This window comes from Abramis brama, assembly GCF_963993115.1.
Source record: "Abramis brama genome assembly, chromosome: 2".
NCBI classification, from domain to species: domain Eukaryota; kingdom Metazoa; phylum Chordata; class Actinopteri; order Cypriniformes; family Leuciscidae; genus Abramis; species Abramis brama.
The window spans coordinates 23,827,778-23,844,610 of record NC_139964.1 but is presented as its reverse complement, the minus strand read 5'-3'; the positions used below and the strand labels follow the sequence as shown (position 1 = coordinate 23,844,610).

Below are 16,833 nucleotides of genomic sequence, written 5' to 3'. Positions count from 1 at the left end.
GCGGTTGCTAGGATGTTCTGGGTGGTTGCTAGGCGGTTGCTAGGGTGTTCTGGGTGGTTGCTATGGTGTTGCTAGGCGGTTGCTAGGGTGTTCTGGGTGGTTGCTAGGCGGTTGCTAGGGTGTTGTTAGGCGGTTGCTAGGGTGTTCTGGGTGGTTGCTATGGTGTTGCTAAGGTATTCTGGGTGGTAGCTAGGCGGTTGCTAGGCAGTTGCTAGGGTATTCTGGGTGGTTGCTAGGCGGTTGCTAGGGTGTTCTGGGTGGTTACTATGGTGTTGCTAGGCGGTTGCTAGGGTATTCTGGGTGGTTGCTAGGCAGTTGCTAGGGTGTTCTGGGTGGTTGCTATGGTGTTGCTAGGCGGTTGCTAGGGTGTTCTGGGTGGTTGCTATGGTGTTGCTAGGCGGTTGCTAGGGTATTCTGGGAGGTTGTTAGGCATTTGCTAGGGTGTTCTGGTGTTGCTAGGCGGTTGCTAGGGTGTTCTGGGTGGTTGCTATGGTGTTGCTAGGTGGTTGGTAGTTGTCACAGATGGTTACTATGGAGTTTTGATATAGTTGTTTGCATGATCTTGGTATGATTTAGCACTTAACTAATCGCTATTAGCATGTAGCTATTCACTGCTAGCATGTTAAGCATGTTAGAAGTGCTGTTTGCTAGCATGAGTCAAAAGAGCCAAACCTAATCTCTGTACGATGTTCTGATACAGAGATATAGGTCTTGCAAAACGGTTGCTAGGGTACTCAAGTTTGGTTGCTATGGAGTTGCTTGGGAGCTGGGAGCTTTAAACGTAAGAAGTTTAAAGTGGTTTGAAGTTTAAAGTAGTTTACAGTAGTTTGAAGTTTATGGCAGGTAGATAGATAAGTTAATAGATAGATAAACACACACACACATACACACGCACACACACACACACACACACACACACACACTAACTCGCTCACACACTCACTCAGACACACACACACTCAGACACACACACACGCACACTCAAGAGTTTGAGTTTGGAGTTTATAAGTGTATGAGTTTTTGAGTTTTGAGTTTATAAGTTTAAATGAGTTTAGAGTTTATAAGTTTAAATGAGTTTAAGAGTTCAGAGTTTATTAATTAATGAGTTTAATAGTTTATAAGTCTATGAATTCATGAGTTTATAAGTTAATTAGTTAATCTCATACACTTATTCTAATTATAAGTGTATGAGTTTAGAGTTTATTAGTTTAAATGAGTCTCAATGGCTCATATAGTATATAGAACGGCAGTTTGGTTTAGTCTTCAAGGTGTTTAGATTTAAATTTTTGACATACACACACACACAAGCACGCACGCACAGACTCTCACTCTCTCTCTCACACACACACTATCTCTCTCACACACACACTCACTAACTCACTCACACACAGACAGACAAGCTCATTAACACACACACACACACACACTCACGCACATAGACACACACTCTCTCTCTCACACACACTCAGAGTTTATATGAGTTTAGAGTTTATAAGTGTACAAGTTTTTGAGTTAAGAGTTTATAAGTTTAAATGAGTGTGTACAAGTATTTGAGTTTACACACACACACACACACACACACACACTCACACATAGACACACACTCTCTCTCTCTCTCTCACACACACACACACACGTTTTGAGTTTAGAGTTCATTAGTTTAAATGAGTCTCAATGGCTCATATAGTATATAGAACGGCAGTTTGGTTTAGTCTTCAAGGTGTTTAGATTTAAATTTTCGACATACACACACACACAAGCACGCACGCACAGACTCTCACTCTCTCTCACACACACACACTATCTCTCTCACACACACACTCACACACACACAGACAAGCTCATTAACACACACACACACACACACACACAAACACACACACACTCACGCACATAGACACACACTCACTCTCTCTCTCACACACACACACACTCAGAGTTTATATGAGTTTAGAGTTTATAAGTGTACACGTTTTTGAGTTAAGAGTTTATAAGTTTAAATGAGTGTGTACGAGTATTTGAGTTTACACACACACACACACACACACACACTCACACATAGACACACACGCTCTCTCTCTCTCTCTCACACACACACGTTTTGAGTTTAGAGTTCATTAGTTTAAATGAGTCTCATTGGCTAATATAGTATATAGAACGGCAGTTTGGTTTAGTCTTCAAGGTATTTTGATTTGAATTTTCGTCGGTTTGAATTTTTTAGAACTCCCAATGTAAGTCAATGGGAGTTTTTGAATGAGTTTTTTCGAGTTTTGATCGTCATTTTTAGGAAAACCGTAAGTCCGATCAGTCTGAAAAGATATAGCAACTCGAGTCAGATCAGTTTGAGTGTCTGAGCCGAGTTTGGAGTATGTAGAGTTAAAGCTCTAGGAGGAGTTTGATACAGAAATTTTTAGGGTCAGAAGAATAATAATAACTAGATGCGAAAGTTCGTCGAGACAAACTTTAAGTTGGCTTGAGAAAGTTTGGACCGGAAAGTTTTTTGCTAGGCGGTTGTTAGGATGTTATGGGTGGTCGCTATGGTGTTGCTAGGTGGTTGCTAAGGTATTCTGGGTGGTTGCTAGGCGGTTGCTAGGGTATTTTGGGTGGTTGCTAGGGTGTTTTGGGTGGTTGCTAGGCGGTTGCTAGGGTCTTTTGTGTGGTTGCTAGGCGGTTGCTAGGTGGTTGCTAGGGTGTTCTGGGTGGTTGCTAGGATATTTTTGGTGGTTGCTAGGGTCTTTTGGGTGGTTGCTAGGCGGTTGCTAGGGTCTTTTGGGTGGTTGCTAGGGTCTTTTGGGTGGTTGCTAGGCGGTTGCTAGGGTGTTTTGGGTGGTTGCTAGGATATTTTGGGTGGTTGCTAGGGTCTTTTGGGTGGTTGCTAGGCGGTTGCTAGGGTATTTTGGGTGGTTGCTAGGGTGTTCTGGGTGGTTGCTAGGCAGTTGCTAGGGCGTTTTGGGTGGTTGCTAAGATATTTTGGGTGGTTGCTAGGGTCTTTTGGGTGGTTGCTAGGGTCTTTTGGGTGGTTGCTAGGCGGTTGCTAGGGTATTTTGGGTGGTTGCTAGGCTGTTTTGGGTGGTTGCTAGGGTGGTCTGGGTGATTGCTAGGCGGTTGCTAGGCGGTTGCTAGGGTATTTTGGGTGGTTGCTAGGTGGTTGCTAGGGTGTTCTGGTTGGTTGCTAGGGTGTTCTGGGTGGTTGCTAGGCGGTTGCTAGGGTGTTCTGGGTGGTTGCTAGGCTGTTTTGGGAGGTTGCTAGGCTGTTGCTAGGGTGTTCTGGGTGGTTGCTATGGTGTTGCTAGGCGGTTGCTAAGGTATTGAGGGCGGTTGATATGGTGTTACTAGGTGGCTGGTAGTTGTCACAGATGGTTACTATGGAGTTTTTATAGAGTTCTTAGCATGATCTTGGCATGATTTAACACTTAACTTATCACTATTAGCATGTAGCTATTCACTGCTAGCATGTGTAGTATGTTGGAAGTGCTGTTTGCTAGCATGAGTCAAAAGAGCCAAACCTCATCTCTATACGATGTTCTGATACAGAGATATAGGTCTTACAAAACGGTTGCTAGGGTACTCGAGTTTGGTTGCTATGGAGTTGCTTGGGAGCTGGAAGATTTAAACTTAAGAAGTTTATAGTGGTTTGAAGTTACAGTAGTTTACAGTAGTTTGAAGTTTGACAGATAGATAAATAAGTTAGATAGACACACACACACACAAACACACACACACACACACACACACTAACTAACTCGCTCACTCACTCACTCATAAACTCAGTGTGTGTGTGTCTGAGTTTAGAGTTTATAAGTGTATAAATTGATGAGTTTATAAGTGTATGAGTTCTTGAGTTTTGAGTTTATAAGTTTAAATCAGTTTAGAGTTTATAAGTTTAAATGAGATTAAGAGTTCAGAGTTTATTAATTTATGAGTTTAAGAGTTCATAAGTTTATGAATTCATGAGTTTATAAGTTAATTAGTTTATAAGTGTTTATAGTTTAGAGTTTATTAGTTTAAATGAGTCTCATTGGCTAATATAGTATATAGAACGGCAGTTTGGTTTAGTCTTCAAGGTATTTTGATTTGAATTTTCGTCGGTTTGAATTTTTTAGAACTCCCAATGTAAGTCAATGGGAGTTTTTGAATGAGTTTTTTCGAGTTTTGATCGTCATTTTTAGGAAAACCGTAAGTCCGATCAGTCTGAAAAGATATAGCAACTCGAGTCAGATCAGTTTGAGTGTCTGAGCCGAGTTTGGAGTATGTAGAGTTAAAGCTCTAGGAGGAGTTTGATATAGATTTTTTTAGGGTCAGAAGAATAATAATAATAATAAGTTTAAATAGGATTTCAATATGTTGGCTCTCTCAAGCCAACTTAATAATAATAAGTTTAAATAGGATTTCAATATGTTGGCTCTCTCAAGCCAACTTAATAATAATAAGTTTAAATAGGATTTCAATATGTTGGCTCTCTCAAGCCAACTTAATAATAAGTTTAAATAGGATTTCAATATGTTGGCTCTCTCAAGCCAACTTAATAATAAGTTTAAATAGGATTTCAATATGTTGGCTCTCTCAAGCCAACTTAATAATAAGTTTAAATAGGATTTCAATATGTTGGCTCTCTCAAGCCAACTTAATAAGTTTAAATAGGATTTCAATATGTTGGCTTTCTCAAGCCAACTTAATAATAAGTTTAAATAGGATTTCAATATGTTGGCTCTCTCAAGCCAACTTAATAATAATAAGTTTAAGTACAATATCAGAAAGTTGGCTCTCTCAAGCCAACTTAATTAAAGACCCTCATCTCTGTATTTTAACCAGACCCAATGTTTATATAACAGTTTAAATTGATTAATAGTTTGGCATTGCTTTTGTTGCAAGTCCAGTTTGTTCCAGAGTTTCACTCCGCATACAGACACACAATAATGTTTACGAGTGGTTTGGGCTCTCGGTAACTCGCTGCACACTTGACTATACAGTGTATTGTAAGATCTAACATTCAGCCTCAAGATGACCTGACAGTTAATAGTGATTAATTTAATCTGCTAACTGAATAAATGTAAATATAAGTAAAGCTGAAGGGTTCATCAGAGATGAAAACGCAACAATAGTGAATTGCATTCATTTTATTTGTTTGTCTTTTGTGCAAATTCAATGGAATTGGACTTTCATAAAAAAAGATAATAATTGTAAATAAATTAATATAGCACATAACTGCTTGTTTGTTTTTCATCAGAGGTTGAAGTCTTCATGGTTGGACCCAAAGTCACCTTAGATAAAATCCCTCGACTTGACACAACAAATTCTTCTGTGGACATCGATCTCATTGGGATCGCCAAGAACAACAAGAACAACAATGAAACAAGTATGTGAGATGTTTCTGTAGGTTTGAAACATTTTAGAAAGAGTTATCATCCCATTCCCACATAGCAACATTTTGATGTCCCAGATCCGCTGCATAATGTATTACTGACTGTTATAATATTGCTGGATCTCATGCTGCAGTAACACAGTGTTTGTGATGTGAAAATATTATTGATACAACACAACTGTTAGATTCAAAAGACATCAGTGAATCAGTATTAATTCATGATGATTATAAAACCATCAACAGGTAACCATCATCACTTGATCTCATTTCACTTTAGCTTTCTTTGCAACTGGAAATGTTTTTTTACAAACACACTGTCACAGCGGCTAAAAAAAGGCAAAAATATAATAAGAGTTAAGAGCCCAACTAATGGAAACACTAATCACTGTTATGGTGATTTCAAATGAAACACATTAGAGTTAAACCTCTGTTAATTCTCAATAAAAACTTTTGCAGACGTCTGACAGAAATAAAGTCAGTCTGCTTAGTAATAAGTGAAGCTGGTAATGCTGTTTGTGGAGTTGTTTAATCCTCCTCTGCTGAGATCTTCACAGATTTAATGTCTTCTTTTCTCTTCAGTTGATTTCATCTTAGACTGAAGTCTGAGATGACTCCATATTTAATATACACAGACTTTGTGGCTCAGATAAGGTCCAGTTCTGGTTTATTTATTTGCTCTTGGCTGACATGTGGCATTGCTATGGCCTGCTTGTGGCCCAGATCTGGCAAACAGGAGTGAGCCGCCCAAGGGCCGTCATTCCACACTATATGTGGGCCAGATCAGTTTTCCACATATGTGCCAGATGTGGGCCGGATCTGGGACATCAAAATATTGCTATGTGGGATGAAAAAACACAACCAACACCATCAGATCACATCTGCTCTTTGTTCATCTGGCTGTTATAACTGAATTACAGCAGCAAAAATCTAAAGTAAAAAAAAAGGGTCAAGAGTCTAAACTAAACACAGATTAAAAATTAATTTTCTCCTTCAGTGATTCTGCTTGTTAACATCAGATGTCTTCAATAATGCTTAATCATCACCCAATTAATCACTTAATTATATCATTAACCTTAACACTGCTTCAGTGTTACTTATAACACTCTGAGTGTGAACTCATACACAGCAAAATCCCCAGTGTTAAATCAACACTGCTCAGAGCAAATATGGTCCCACTCTACAAAGTGTTAAAATAACACTGAAGCAGAGTTAAAGTTAATGAGATAATTAAGTGATGATTGAACATTAGTGATGAACACCTGCAGTTAACAAGCAGAATCACTGAAGGAAAGAGAAACACAAGAACTACAACTGACTTCCAGTCACAGTCACATTAAATCAGATGAAGATAAAAGAAGACATTAAATCTGTGAAGATCGCAGCAGAGGAGGATTAAACAACTCCACAAACAGCATTACCAGCTTCACTTATTACTAACCAGACTGACTTTATTTCTGTCATATGTCTATGAACAGAGGTTTAGATGTTGATGTTTTAAAATGTTTGGCCACCATTATGGTGATCGGTGTTTCCTTTAGTTGGGCCGTTTGAATCTTGGCTTTTTCAGTACAATTTTGGTCTTTGTAACAGTATTTATCAAAGTACATAATTTGTTACAAAGAATGCCAAAAACAAAGGTGTTCAGGTGGTTTAGTTTTCATTATTATAAAGTAGAGTGATTCACATATCTTTTCCCTGATCATAAGTTGTCATTTGTTATTAAAAAATAGCTTACACATTTCTTGATACAGAGCAGACATTTTGATTTTTATATACATTACATTTTTTTTTTAGGAACAAACAGACATCAAGAAGCAGCATATGAATCTCAACAATGGTGACATGCTTCATGATGCAATGCATGCTGGGAGCCAAGCGTTTTATACTATGGTTCTCTCTCAGAATGCATTGCGGCATAAAAAGCATGTCACCATTGTTGAGATTCATATGTGGATTCTTGATGTCTGTGTGTTTGTCCAAAGAATGCTTTCCCAATAATTCCAAAAAAAAAAAAAAAAAAAAATCAGCTTGATGTCTAATCTGAAGAAAGAAGTCAATGTTGTTAAAACAATATATATTAATAACAAATAACCACTTTCAGTCAATGATAAAATTTGTAAACTTTATGATGTTGAAAACTATAGGCCTATCACCTGATTTTCTTTGATTCTGGCTTTCCTTGCAACAAATTATGTGTTTTAGTAAACACTGTTACACAAACCATAAACTCCCATAAGAAGTCAAGAGTCAAATTGCACAACTAAAGGCAACACTGTTCACCATAATGATGATTTTTTAAATGGTGATTTTAAAACATCAACATCTAAACCTCTGTTAATTCTCAATAAGAACTGTAGACGTCTGACAGAAATAAAGTCAGTCTGGTTAGTAATAAGGGAAGCTGGTAATGCTGTTTGTGGAGTTGTTTAATCCTCCTCTGCTGAGATCTTCACAGATCAAATCTCTTCTTTTTATCGTTAGTTGATTTAATCTAAGGCTGTGACTAAAAGTCAGTTGTAGTTCTTGTGTTTCTCTTTCCTTCAGTGATTCTGCTTAACTGCAGGTGTTCATCACTAATGCTCAATCATCACTCAATTAATCACTTAATTATCTCATTAACTTTAACACTGCTTTAGTGTTACTTTAACACTCTGTAGAGTGGGACCATATTTGCTCTGAGCAGTGTTGATTTAACACTGGGGATTTTGCTGGGTGGGTTACCATTGTTGTTGTTATTGTTGTAGTATTGTATGTAAGCTTCTGTTTCTGTCACACACGATCAGCTGCTGTGGCTTTCATGAGTTATAACACAATGGAGAATCTACTGAAGCCAGACTTCTTCAACACATCAAATGACACGATTAAAACCATGATGTCCACTGTGATCTCAGCTACTCTTCCCAAAACCACCAACACTAAACTCACCAAACCAGTCAACTTCACCCTCAAACACATCAGAGTGAGAGACTGAAATGTGTTTTTGTCCAACCTGAGAACTGATGAACATCTGAAAACATCTAATATTCAGTGTTGTTATATTTTCTGCATGTTCTTTCTTCTTTTTGCAGGAGTTTGACCCCGACGGTTCCCTGTCCTGTGTGTACTGGAATATCAGCGAGTGGATTGTAGATGGTTGTTCTGTTTTAAAGACCAACAGCAGCTACACTGTGTGTTCCTGTGTTCATCTGTCCACATTCGCTCTCATCATGCAAACTAGCCGCCCATCAGAGGTACGAGAACATTTATAGTGAGCATTGAGGAACAGCACAGATTTGGCACTCATGTACTCTGACATGTTTTCTCAGAGCAACTCACTGCTGGACCTGTTGAATTTGGTGTGTGTGATCGTGGGGCTGGTGTTCTTCAGTTTGGCCCTGTTGACCTTTGCCCTTTGTCAGTGGAGTCCTGGAGTGAATAATGTGGCTCGAATCAACATCTGCCTGAGTCTGCTGTTGGCTCACCTTCTGTTCCTGCTCACACAACAGTTCCTGAGCCTCATACGCCCTCATCAGGTGAGAATGATGAAGGAGCCCTACAGCTCAGCACAGTCTCACTGAGAATCATCATAACCGTCTCTCATGATCTCCAGGTGTTGTGTGCCGTGATATCAGGTGTGCTGCACTTCCTCTTTCTCTCCGGCTTTGTGTGGATGTTCATTGAAGCTGTGCTGCTCTTCATCTGTGTGAAGAACCTATCACAGATCAGCTCCAAAAAGAGGGAGGTGCTTAGCAGTGGATTCCTGTGTGTGATTGGATATACGGTTGCTCTGGTTGTGGTGGCCGTGTCTGTCGGGCTGCTTCCTGAAGGATACGGCAGCGAACAGTGAGTTATTGTTGTTGTTGTTGTTTTTAGGTTAATTTGTTTAGAGGGAAATAAAGCAGCTTGGGGCTTTTGTGACATTTCTTATCTAATAAAAAATATTTTTTACACACACTGTAAAAGCACACACAAAAGATTGAAAAGACTAAAAAAGTCAACACCAGACAGTATTTTTGGCAAATGCATGCAGTTATTATATTATGTTTCCTCTAAACAGGTGCTGGATTAAAATTGATAAAGGTTTTATCTGGAGTTTTCTGGGTCCTGTTTGTGTCATACTAACAGTAAGCACATTTCTTATTTCTCATGATTTTAATTTATATTAAAGGGAAAACAAGGTGATTATTTATTATTTTTCTACTTTTCAGTTAAACATGATTCTCTTCATCAACATCATCATCAGTCTGAACTCAACTCTCAAAAATCTGAACGCTGAAGTTTCACAGATGAAACAAACCAAGTAACAAACATTCAGATTTGAACACTCTATAGAAAAAAAAAGTAGCCAATAAATACACTTTAACTCTTTCTCTGAAGGATTATGGTATTTAAAACACTGGCTCAGTTTGTGGTTCTTGGTTGCTCCTGGATTCTGGGTTTCTTCACTAATGGCAGGAAGGAGCTGGAGATCCTCTTCCTGATCTTGAACTCCCAGCAGGGATCCTTCATCTTCCTGGTCTATTGTGTCCTCAATAATGAGGTCAGACATCCCTCAATTTACCACCATATTCCATGAAAGAATATTACAGTTGTTTATACAGTGGTTTTCTTATTATAGGCAATCCATGACTTTTATAAAGAAATGTCAGAGGCAGTTGTTTAATCTGTTACTATTCTTCCATGTCCTTCCTGTAACACAATGTTTAAATGAGCAAGTGTCAGAAATTTAGATAGCAACATTGTGACCCAGGCCCAGATTTTTTGACGGAATGTTCAAATGAGTGAAAATTATTCAAACTCCAACTGTCAGAATATAAATACAGAATGTCTTTGATATGTCTGTATGTCTTCATGCATAGCATTACTCCTCTCAAACTCCAAGTTTTTAAACTACTTCAAACTTCAGTGTTTAAAATCATTTTCCTCCATAATTAGTTCAGCCATTTTATTTCATTCATTTTATTAAGGATAACCCCTTGAGATGGAAAATCTCATTTTTATCATCACACTCCATACACAGCAAAAAGTCCAGTGTTAAATTAACTCTCCTGGGAGTTTATATGGCTCCAGAGTCGGTGTTAAAATATGAGTGTTAAATTAACACTCAAGAGTGTTAAAGTTAATGAGCTCATTAAGTGATTCATTGAGTGATGATTGACCAATATTGAAGACACCTGATGTTAGCAAGCAGAATCACCAAAGGAGAAAATCTATTTTTTTAAGACACCGTTATGGTGATCAGTGTTTGTTTTAGTTGGGCTCTTGACCCTTAAAGCATTAACTTTAGATTTTGTTTGGCTGTTGTATCTGAGTTATAACTCTCAGATGAACAAAGAGAAAAGGTGATCAGGTGGTGTTGGTTATGATTTGATGATCATAATTTGACCTGAATATCAACTCTCATTTAGAGAGTCAGGTTTACCTTGTTGATTAGAGCAGCCTGTGATTCTACAGCAAATGATTTTCATCATTATCAATATAATCCCAAATTTTTCTTAAAAATTGTTCTGATAAAAAGACTTAGAAAATTACTTCTTTTAGACACACTGACATCAATAATCAGCCTGTGAATCTTAACAATGGTGACAATAATAAAGCATGTTGCAGTGCATTCTGGGTGCCACCAATCAAAACTCATTCATGGCTCCCATCATGCATTGCGGTATGAATAAATTATGATCTGAATTGTCTTACTATTTTCCTTTTCCTAATTGAATATTGTGTTTGTCACCATTGTTGAGATTCATACACTGAATCTTGATGTCTGTGTGTGCCTAAAATAAAGATTTTGTTTTATCAGAACAACTTTTAAGAAATCCTTTAGACTAGTTAGAAAATTCTGGATCTTATGCTGTAGAATCACAGTGATGCTGTAATCAACAATATACATTTAAGTCAGAGATTAAACTCTAAATGAGTTCAGTGATTCAGGTCAAATTATGATTATGTCAAAACATAACCAACACCACCCGAACAACTTATCTCTTTGTTTGTCTGAGAGTTATACAAAAAAACAAACAAAATCTAAAGTTAACAGTTTAAGGGTAAAGAGCCCAACTAAAGCAAACACTGACCACCATAACGGTGTCTTAAAATGAGATTTTTCTCCTTCAGTGATTCTGCTTGTTAACATCAGGTGTCTTCAATAATGGTCAATCATCATGCAATCAATCTTGATTGTTAATTTAACACTCATATTTTAACACTTTAAAACTCTTGAGTCTGGAGTCATTTAAACTCCCAGGAGAGTTCATTTAACACTGTGTTTTTGCTGTGTTATAATGATTTAATATCAGCAAATTGACTTATTTCAAGGCTACTCAAATATAGTGATAAGTTAAAATCTACCTTAAATGATTAAGGTATCATTAGAACCTTTTTAAAAAACATTTTTTTACAAAAAAATAAAAAATAAATTACTTAGCAGAGGCTGTCTTTTGATATTGTACCTTCACCTTTAAAAGAAACGGTACATATATGTACTAGAGATGTGACGGTGATAATATTCTCCCACCGGTTAATCGACTTATGACAACACCGGTATTACCGGTTTCATCGTGGGGGTGTAGGGTGTTAGAGTGATGTAATTTTTTTTTACATGCCGTCAATTCATCATTCGTATTGAGTTTGATTGACATGCGATCTGACCAATCAAATTCCACAATTTTTGTGCGACAAAGCAGTCAGAAGAGTTATTGATTAACTTCGGTGGATTTGGCTTTGGCTTTAACTGAGGCAATCTGTCACGACACATTAAAGAGCCAAAAAACGGTAGGCGTATTTTATTTTTGTTTGACTGACCAAATTTGAAAGTTGAGACTTTGTTTCATATTAAATATTACCTGCTCGGTCCTGTCTTTCAGCGCGTTGTCAGTGTCCTCTATTTAGGTTATATTTCAGAACTTCGCGAATGGACAGCGACTTCTAAGTAGCACGAACGCGTAACCTTGCACATAGAGAACGCTCTTAAGAGCTAAGATACATCGTTATCGGGAAACCCGGCCCTGGTCTCCGCACTAGCCTAACTGAAAACTATGAAAGCCGTGTGACCGGCCAACCGGTAAAAAATAAAATAAAAAATACATTAAAGAAACTATTCCCTCTGATTTTGTTTCATTAATAAAGTTTGACTAATCGCAGCAGTCTCGCATTCGTTTAGAGCTCGTGTGAATTGCACGTATAAAATGAAGTTAACGAACAACCTCGTTCCATCAGGAAATGCCACATGAGTTTCACTGCGCTTTATGAAGAGTTTTTCTTTTGCGTGAAGAAGCCGTTCGCCGGAGATGTGTTAAAAGATTCATTCATACACACAAGAGAGTGCATTCATGATTATTAGGCTACCGGTATACTAATCCTCCTGGCGCCGGGTCTGAGTGAGTAATTTACTCTCTTACCTTTGTTCTTTGATTAACATTAATGACACTCCATCTGACACGCGTCCCATTTTCTCACAAATCTCTACATTCATTTATGATATTATTTAAATCATTTGCTCTTATGAGGACACTCGACAAAATGGACATTTTGGCATAATTTGTGTGTGTTATGTTTTGTTCAAGGCCGAAAAGAGAACTCGATACTGACGCGCGTCTTTTCCGTGTGTGTGTGTGTGCGTGCGTGTGTAATAGGCAGGACTTACAGCGCGGTCTCTTGTTTTGTCGCGCTTGAATGGTTGAGCGTGATCATACAACGCTAGTCAACTGGTGACAGAAAATACGGATACTGCGTAATTGCGTTAAAAAATTTTTTTTGCGGTGCTGCGGTGGGCAAGTGATGAAACCGGTGTTGCGACTGAACACCGTGTAACACTGGTAACACCGACTATCGTGCCAAGCCTAATATGTACCTTTTAATGCTTGGGAACATATATGTACCTTTTTGACCCTCAAAAAGGTACATGTACCTTGGGGGACAGAAATGGACTCCTACTGTACCCCTATTTCTGAGAGTGTAAGCACTTGTAGATGACTTGTAACGGAATTCACAAAACATATAAAATCTCAGTAGGCCTATATCAGCATATTTATGAATGTTTTGTAAATGATTAGTTCATCATTAACTAACCACTTAAAAATGACTTACAACTGAACGTTAAGTGTTACCAGAAATTCCACTGTGGTTCATGAGTTTGAGAGGTTAAATGGATGTCATGAAGTCACTCAGCTCCTCTCGTCTCATTCTTGTCCAGGTCAGACAGCAGTTCAGGAAGTTCTTCAGATGTCTTTGCTGTGTCAAACAACACTGAGGACTACAGCAATCACGATCAGGAAATAAAAAGTGCCATTATTGTACGTGTATTTTATATAACAGAGAGAATGTTTTGGGAATTTTAAATTCATAATTCATCTTAAATGATAGGAAAACATGTTATACGAGTGTCTTATTTTATAGCTGCTAATGTTATTGATGTAAAGCTATTAAATTGTATTTAGTCTTTTGTAAACAGGACTTTTTGGTGGAGGGTGAAAAGTATATTTTTACAGATTCTTCAGAATAATTAAGCTAAAATATTTTCAAGTAAATGTTGGCAAAAAAAACTGTTTCATGTGTGCATGGTGAAGGGAAATGAATGAATTTACATTCAGAGTTGTAAAGTTATACATTTGTCAATCTTGCAAAAATATATTTTTGTTTGTGAAGGTCAGAAAGCTGTTTCTTTTTGTAAGGACCAATTTTACAGTACAGAACTTTTGTCTAGTACAAAATATGTCATAAATGTATTTTCAAGAGGGAGGGCCAGAGGATTTATCAGTATAGTGATATAAATTTAAAAACTAAGCTATAAAAAATTATTAAATGTGCAACTAATGTCTCATTCAAAGTAAATCTGTGTCTTGAGTTTTTGTATTAAAACACGTGAAAGATTTTTGCTTTTGTTCAGGTCACATTTACCGTACACTTTCCTGTATTATTCAAATGCATTTTTGTTACAAAATATCTTAACAAAATGATTGTCAAAGTCACAGGCTCAGTCACCCTCAGCACTACACTTCCCAGTATCATTCCTGTTCACCACCTGCACACACTCCTCCATCACCTGCACACACTCCTCCATCACCTGCACACACTCCTCCATCACCTGCACACACCCCTCCATCACCTGCACACACTCCTCAATCACCTGCACTCACTCCTCCATCACCTGCACTCACTCCTCCATCACCTGCACACACTCCTCCATCACCTGCACACACTCCTCATCACCTGCACACACTCCTCCATCACCTGCACACACTCCTCCATCACCTGCATACACTCCTCTATCACCTGCACTCACTCCTCCATCACCTGCACTCACTCCTCCATCACCTGCACACACTCATCATCACCTGCACACACTCCTCCATCACCTGCACACACTCCTCCATCACCTGCATACACTCCTCTCATCACCTGCACACACTGCACACACTCCTCCATCACCTGCACACACTCCTCTCATCACCTGCACACACTCCTCCATCACCTGCACACACTCCTCCATCACCTGCACACACTCCTCAATCACCTGCACACACTCCTCTATCACCTGCACTCACTCCTCCATCACCTGCACACACTCCTCCATCACCTGCACTCACTCCTCCATCACCTGCACACACTCCTCCATCACCTGCACACACTCCTCCATCACCTGCACTCACTCCTCCATCACCTGCACACACTCCTCCATCACCTGCACACACTCCTCCATCACCTGCACACACTCATCCATCACACTCCTCCATCACCTGCACACACTCCTCATCACCTGCACACACTCTTCCATCACCTGCACACACTCCTCCATCACCTGCACACACTCCTCTATCACCTGCACACACTCCTCCATCACCTGCACTCACTCCTCCATCACCTGCACACACTCCTCATCACCTGCACACACTCCTCATCACCTGCACACACTCCTCCATCACCTGCACTCACTCCTCATCACCTGCACACACTCCTCCATCACCTGCACTCACTCCTCATCACCTGCACACACTCCTCCATCACCTGCACCTGCAAGCCGTCACCCTCGTCATCACTCTTCAGCACTGCCTATATCAGCAGTCACCCCTCACTTCACAATCGTCTGGTCTTGTTGATCACTACGTCTTAACTTCACCGGCTCCTTACCTGATCATCTCACGTTTGAGAATCCTCACCTTCTACGTCCTTCATCTTCACTCCAGATCGTCTGCTCTTCATCCGCCAGCACGATCCCAGCACCTGCAAGCATAAAGAGGCAACTACCATCAAGCTAAGTTTATTCAACCTGCCATCATTCAGAACACTTACCTGTTTATTCCTCTCAATCTCTTCCACCTTCAAATAAGCCTTTGAGAACTGAGTTGTCTCCTGTCCTTTGACATAAATAATGATATAATAGTGTTTTAAATGTTTTTTCCATGTTGCACAAAAGAAAAAAGCTCCATAATAGACTGACTCTGATTTAAGAGGAATTACCTATTTTGAAATATGAAATACTGAATCAAGCCATCTTCCACGGCATTTCTGTATACAATGTAACATAAACAACCCGGAGAACTGTAGATGATGGTCCACCAAGATGGCACTGTGAATGGCAGCCTCGTTGTGGTGCACAGCAAAAACTCCAGTGTTAAATTAACATTCCTGGGAGTGTATATGAGTCCACACTCAAGAGTGTAAAGTGTTAAAATATGAGTGTTAAATTATCACTCAAGAGTGTAAAAGTTAATGAGATAATTAAGTGATTAAATGAGTGATGATTGATCATTATTGAAGACACCTGATGTTAACAAGCAGAATCACTGAAGGAGAAAATCTCAAAATGTAAGTTACCATTATGGTGATCATTGTTTGCTTTAGTTGGGCTCTTGACCCTTATATTATTAACTTTAGATTTTGTTTGGCTGTTGTATCTGAGTTATAACTGCCAGATGAATGAAGAAAAAAAGTAATCTGATGGTGTTGGTTATATTATGACAATCATCATTTGAACTTTATGTTTTTGATTTATGTTGTTGGTTACAGCATAACTGTGATTCTGCATAAATATCCAAAATTTTAGATATAATATAAAGGATTTCTTAAAAGTTGTTTTGAAAAAAAAACATCTTTCTTTTAGGCACACACAGACATCAAGATTCAGTCTATGCATCTCAACAATGGTGACGAGCAGAAAATTCAATTAGGAAAAGTAAATTACATAGACAATTCAGATCATAATTTATTCATACCGCAATGCATGATGGGAGCCATTAATGAGTTGTGATTGGTGGCAGCCACTGCAACATGCTTTATTATTGTCACCATTGTTGAGATTCACAGACTGATTACCGATGTCTGTGTTTCTAAATAAATTCATTTGAAAGTGTTTTGATCAGAACAATGTTTATTAAATATTTTTGATTATATGAAAAATACTGAAAATCATTATGCTGTAGAATCACAGAGCTGCTGTAATTAAAAATGTAAACCAATCTCAATAAGTTTCGTTTTTCAGATCACAACATGATTGC

At 38.5% G+C, this 16,833-nt stretch overlaps 1 protein-coding gene across 1 annotated transcript in view; it reads left to right on the top strand.

Annotated features, from left to right (window-relative positions):
* Positions 1-13,720, top strand: part of LOC311077979 (adhesion G protein-coupled receptor E3-like) — a gene marked incomplete at its 5' end in the record, with an annotated part of 53,501 nt that extends 39,781 nt beyond the window's left edge. The window contains 9 exons of the mRNA XM_084106625.1: positions 5,228-5,356; positions 8,146-8,321; positions 8,431-8,592; positions 8,668-8,874; positions 8,952-9,184; positions 9,399-9,465; positions 9,550-9,641; positions 9,719-9,881; positions 13,533-13,720. Of these exons, the coding sequence (XP_083962751.1) occupies positions 5,228-5,356; positions 8,146-8,321; positions 8,431-8,592; positions 8,668-8,874; positions 8,952-9,184; positions 9,399-9,465; positions 9,550-9,641; positions 9,719-9,881; positions 13,533-13,589 (1,286 nt within the window). The 3' untranslated portion in view covers positions 13,590-13,720. The remainder of the gene's footprint in view (positions 1-5,227; positions 5,357-8,145; positions 8,322-8,430; positions 8,593-8,667; positions 8,875-8,951; positions 9,185-9,398; positions 9,466-9,549; positions 9,642-9,718; positions 9,882-13,532) is intronic.
* Between the last annotated feature and the right edge of the window lie 3,113 nt (positions 13,721-16,833).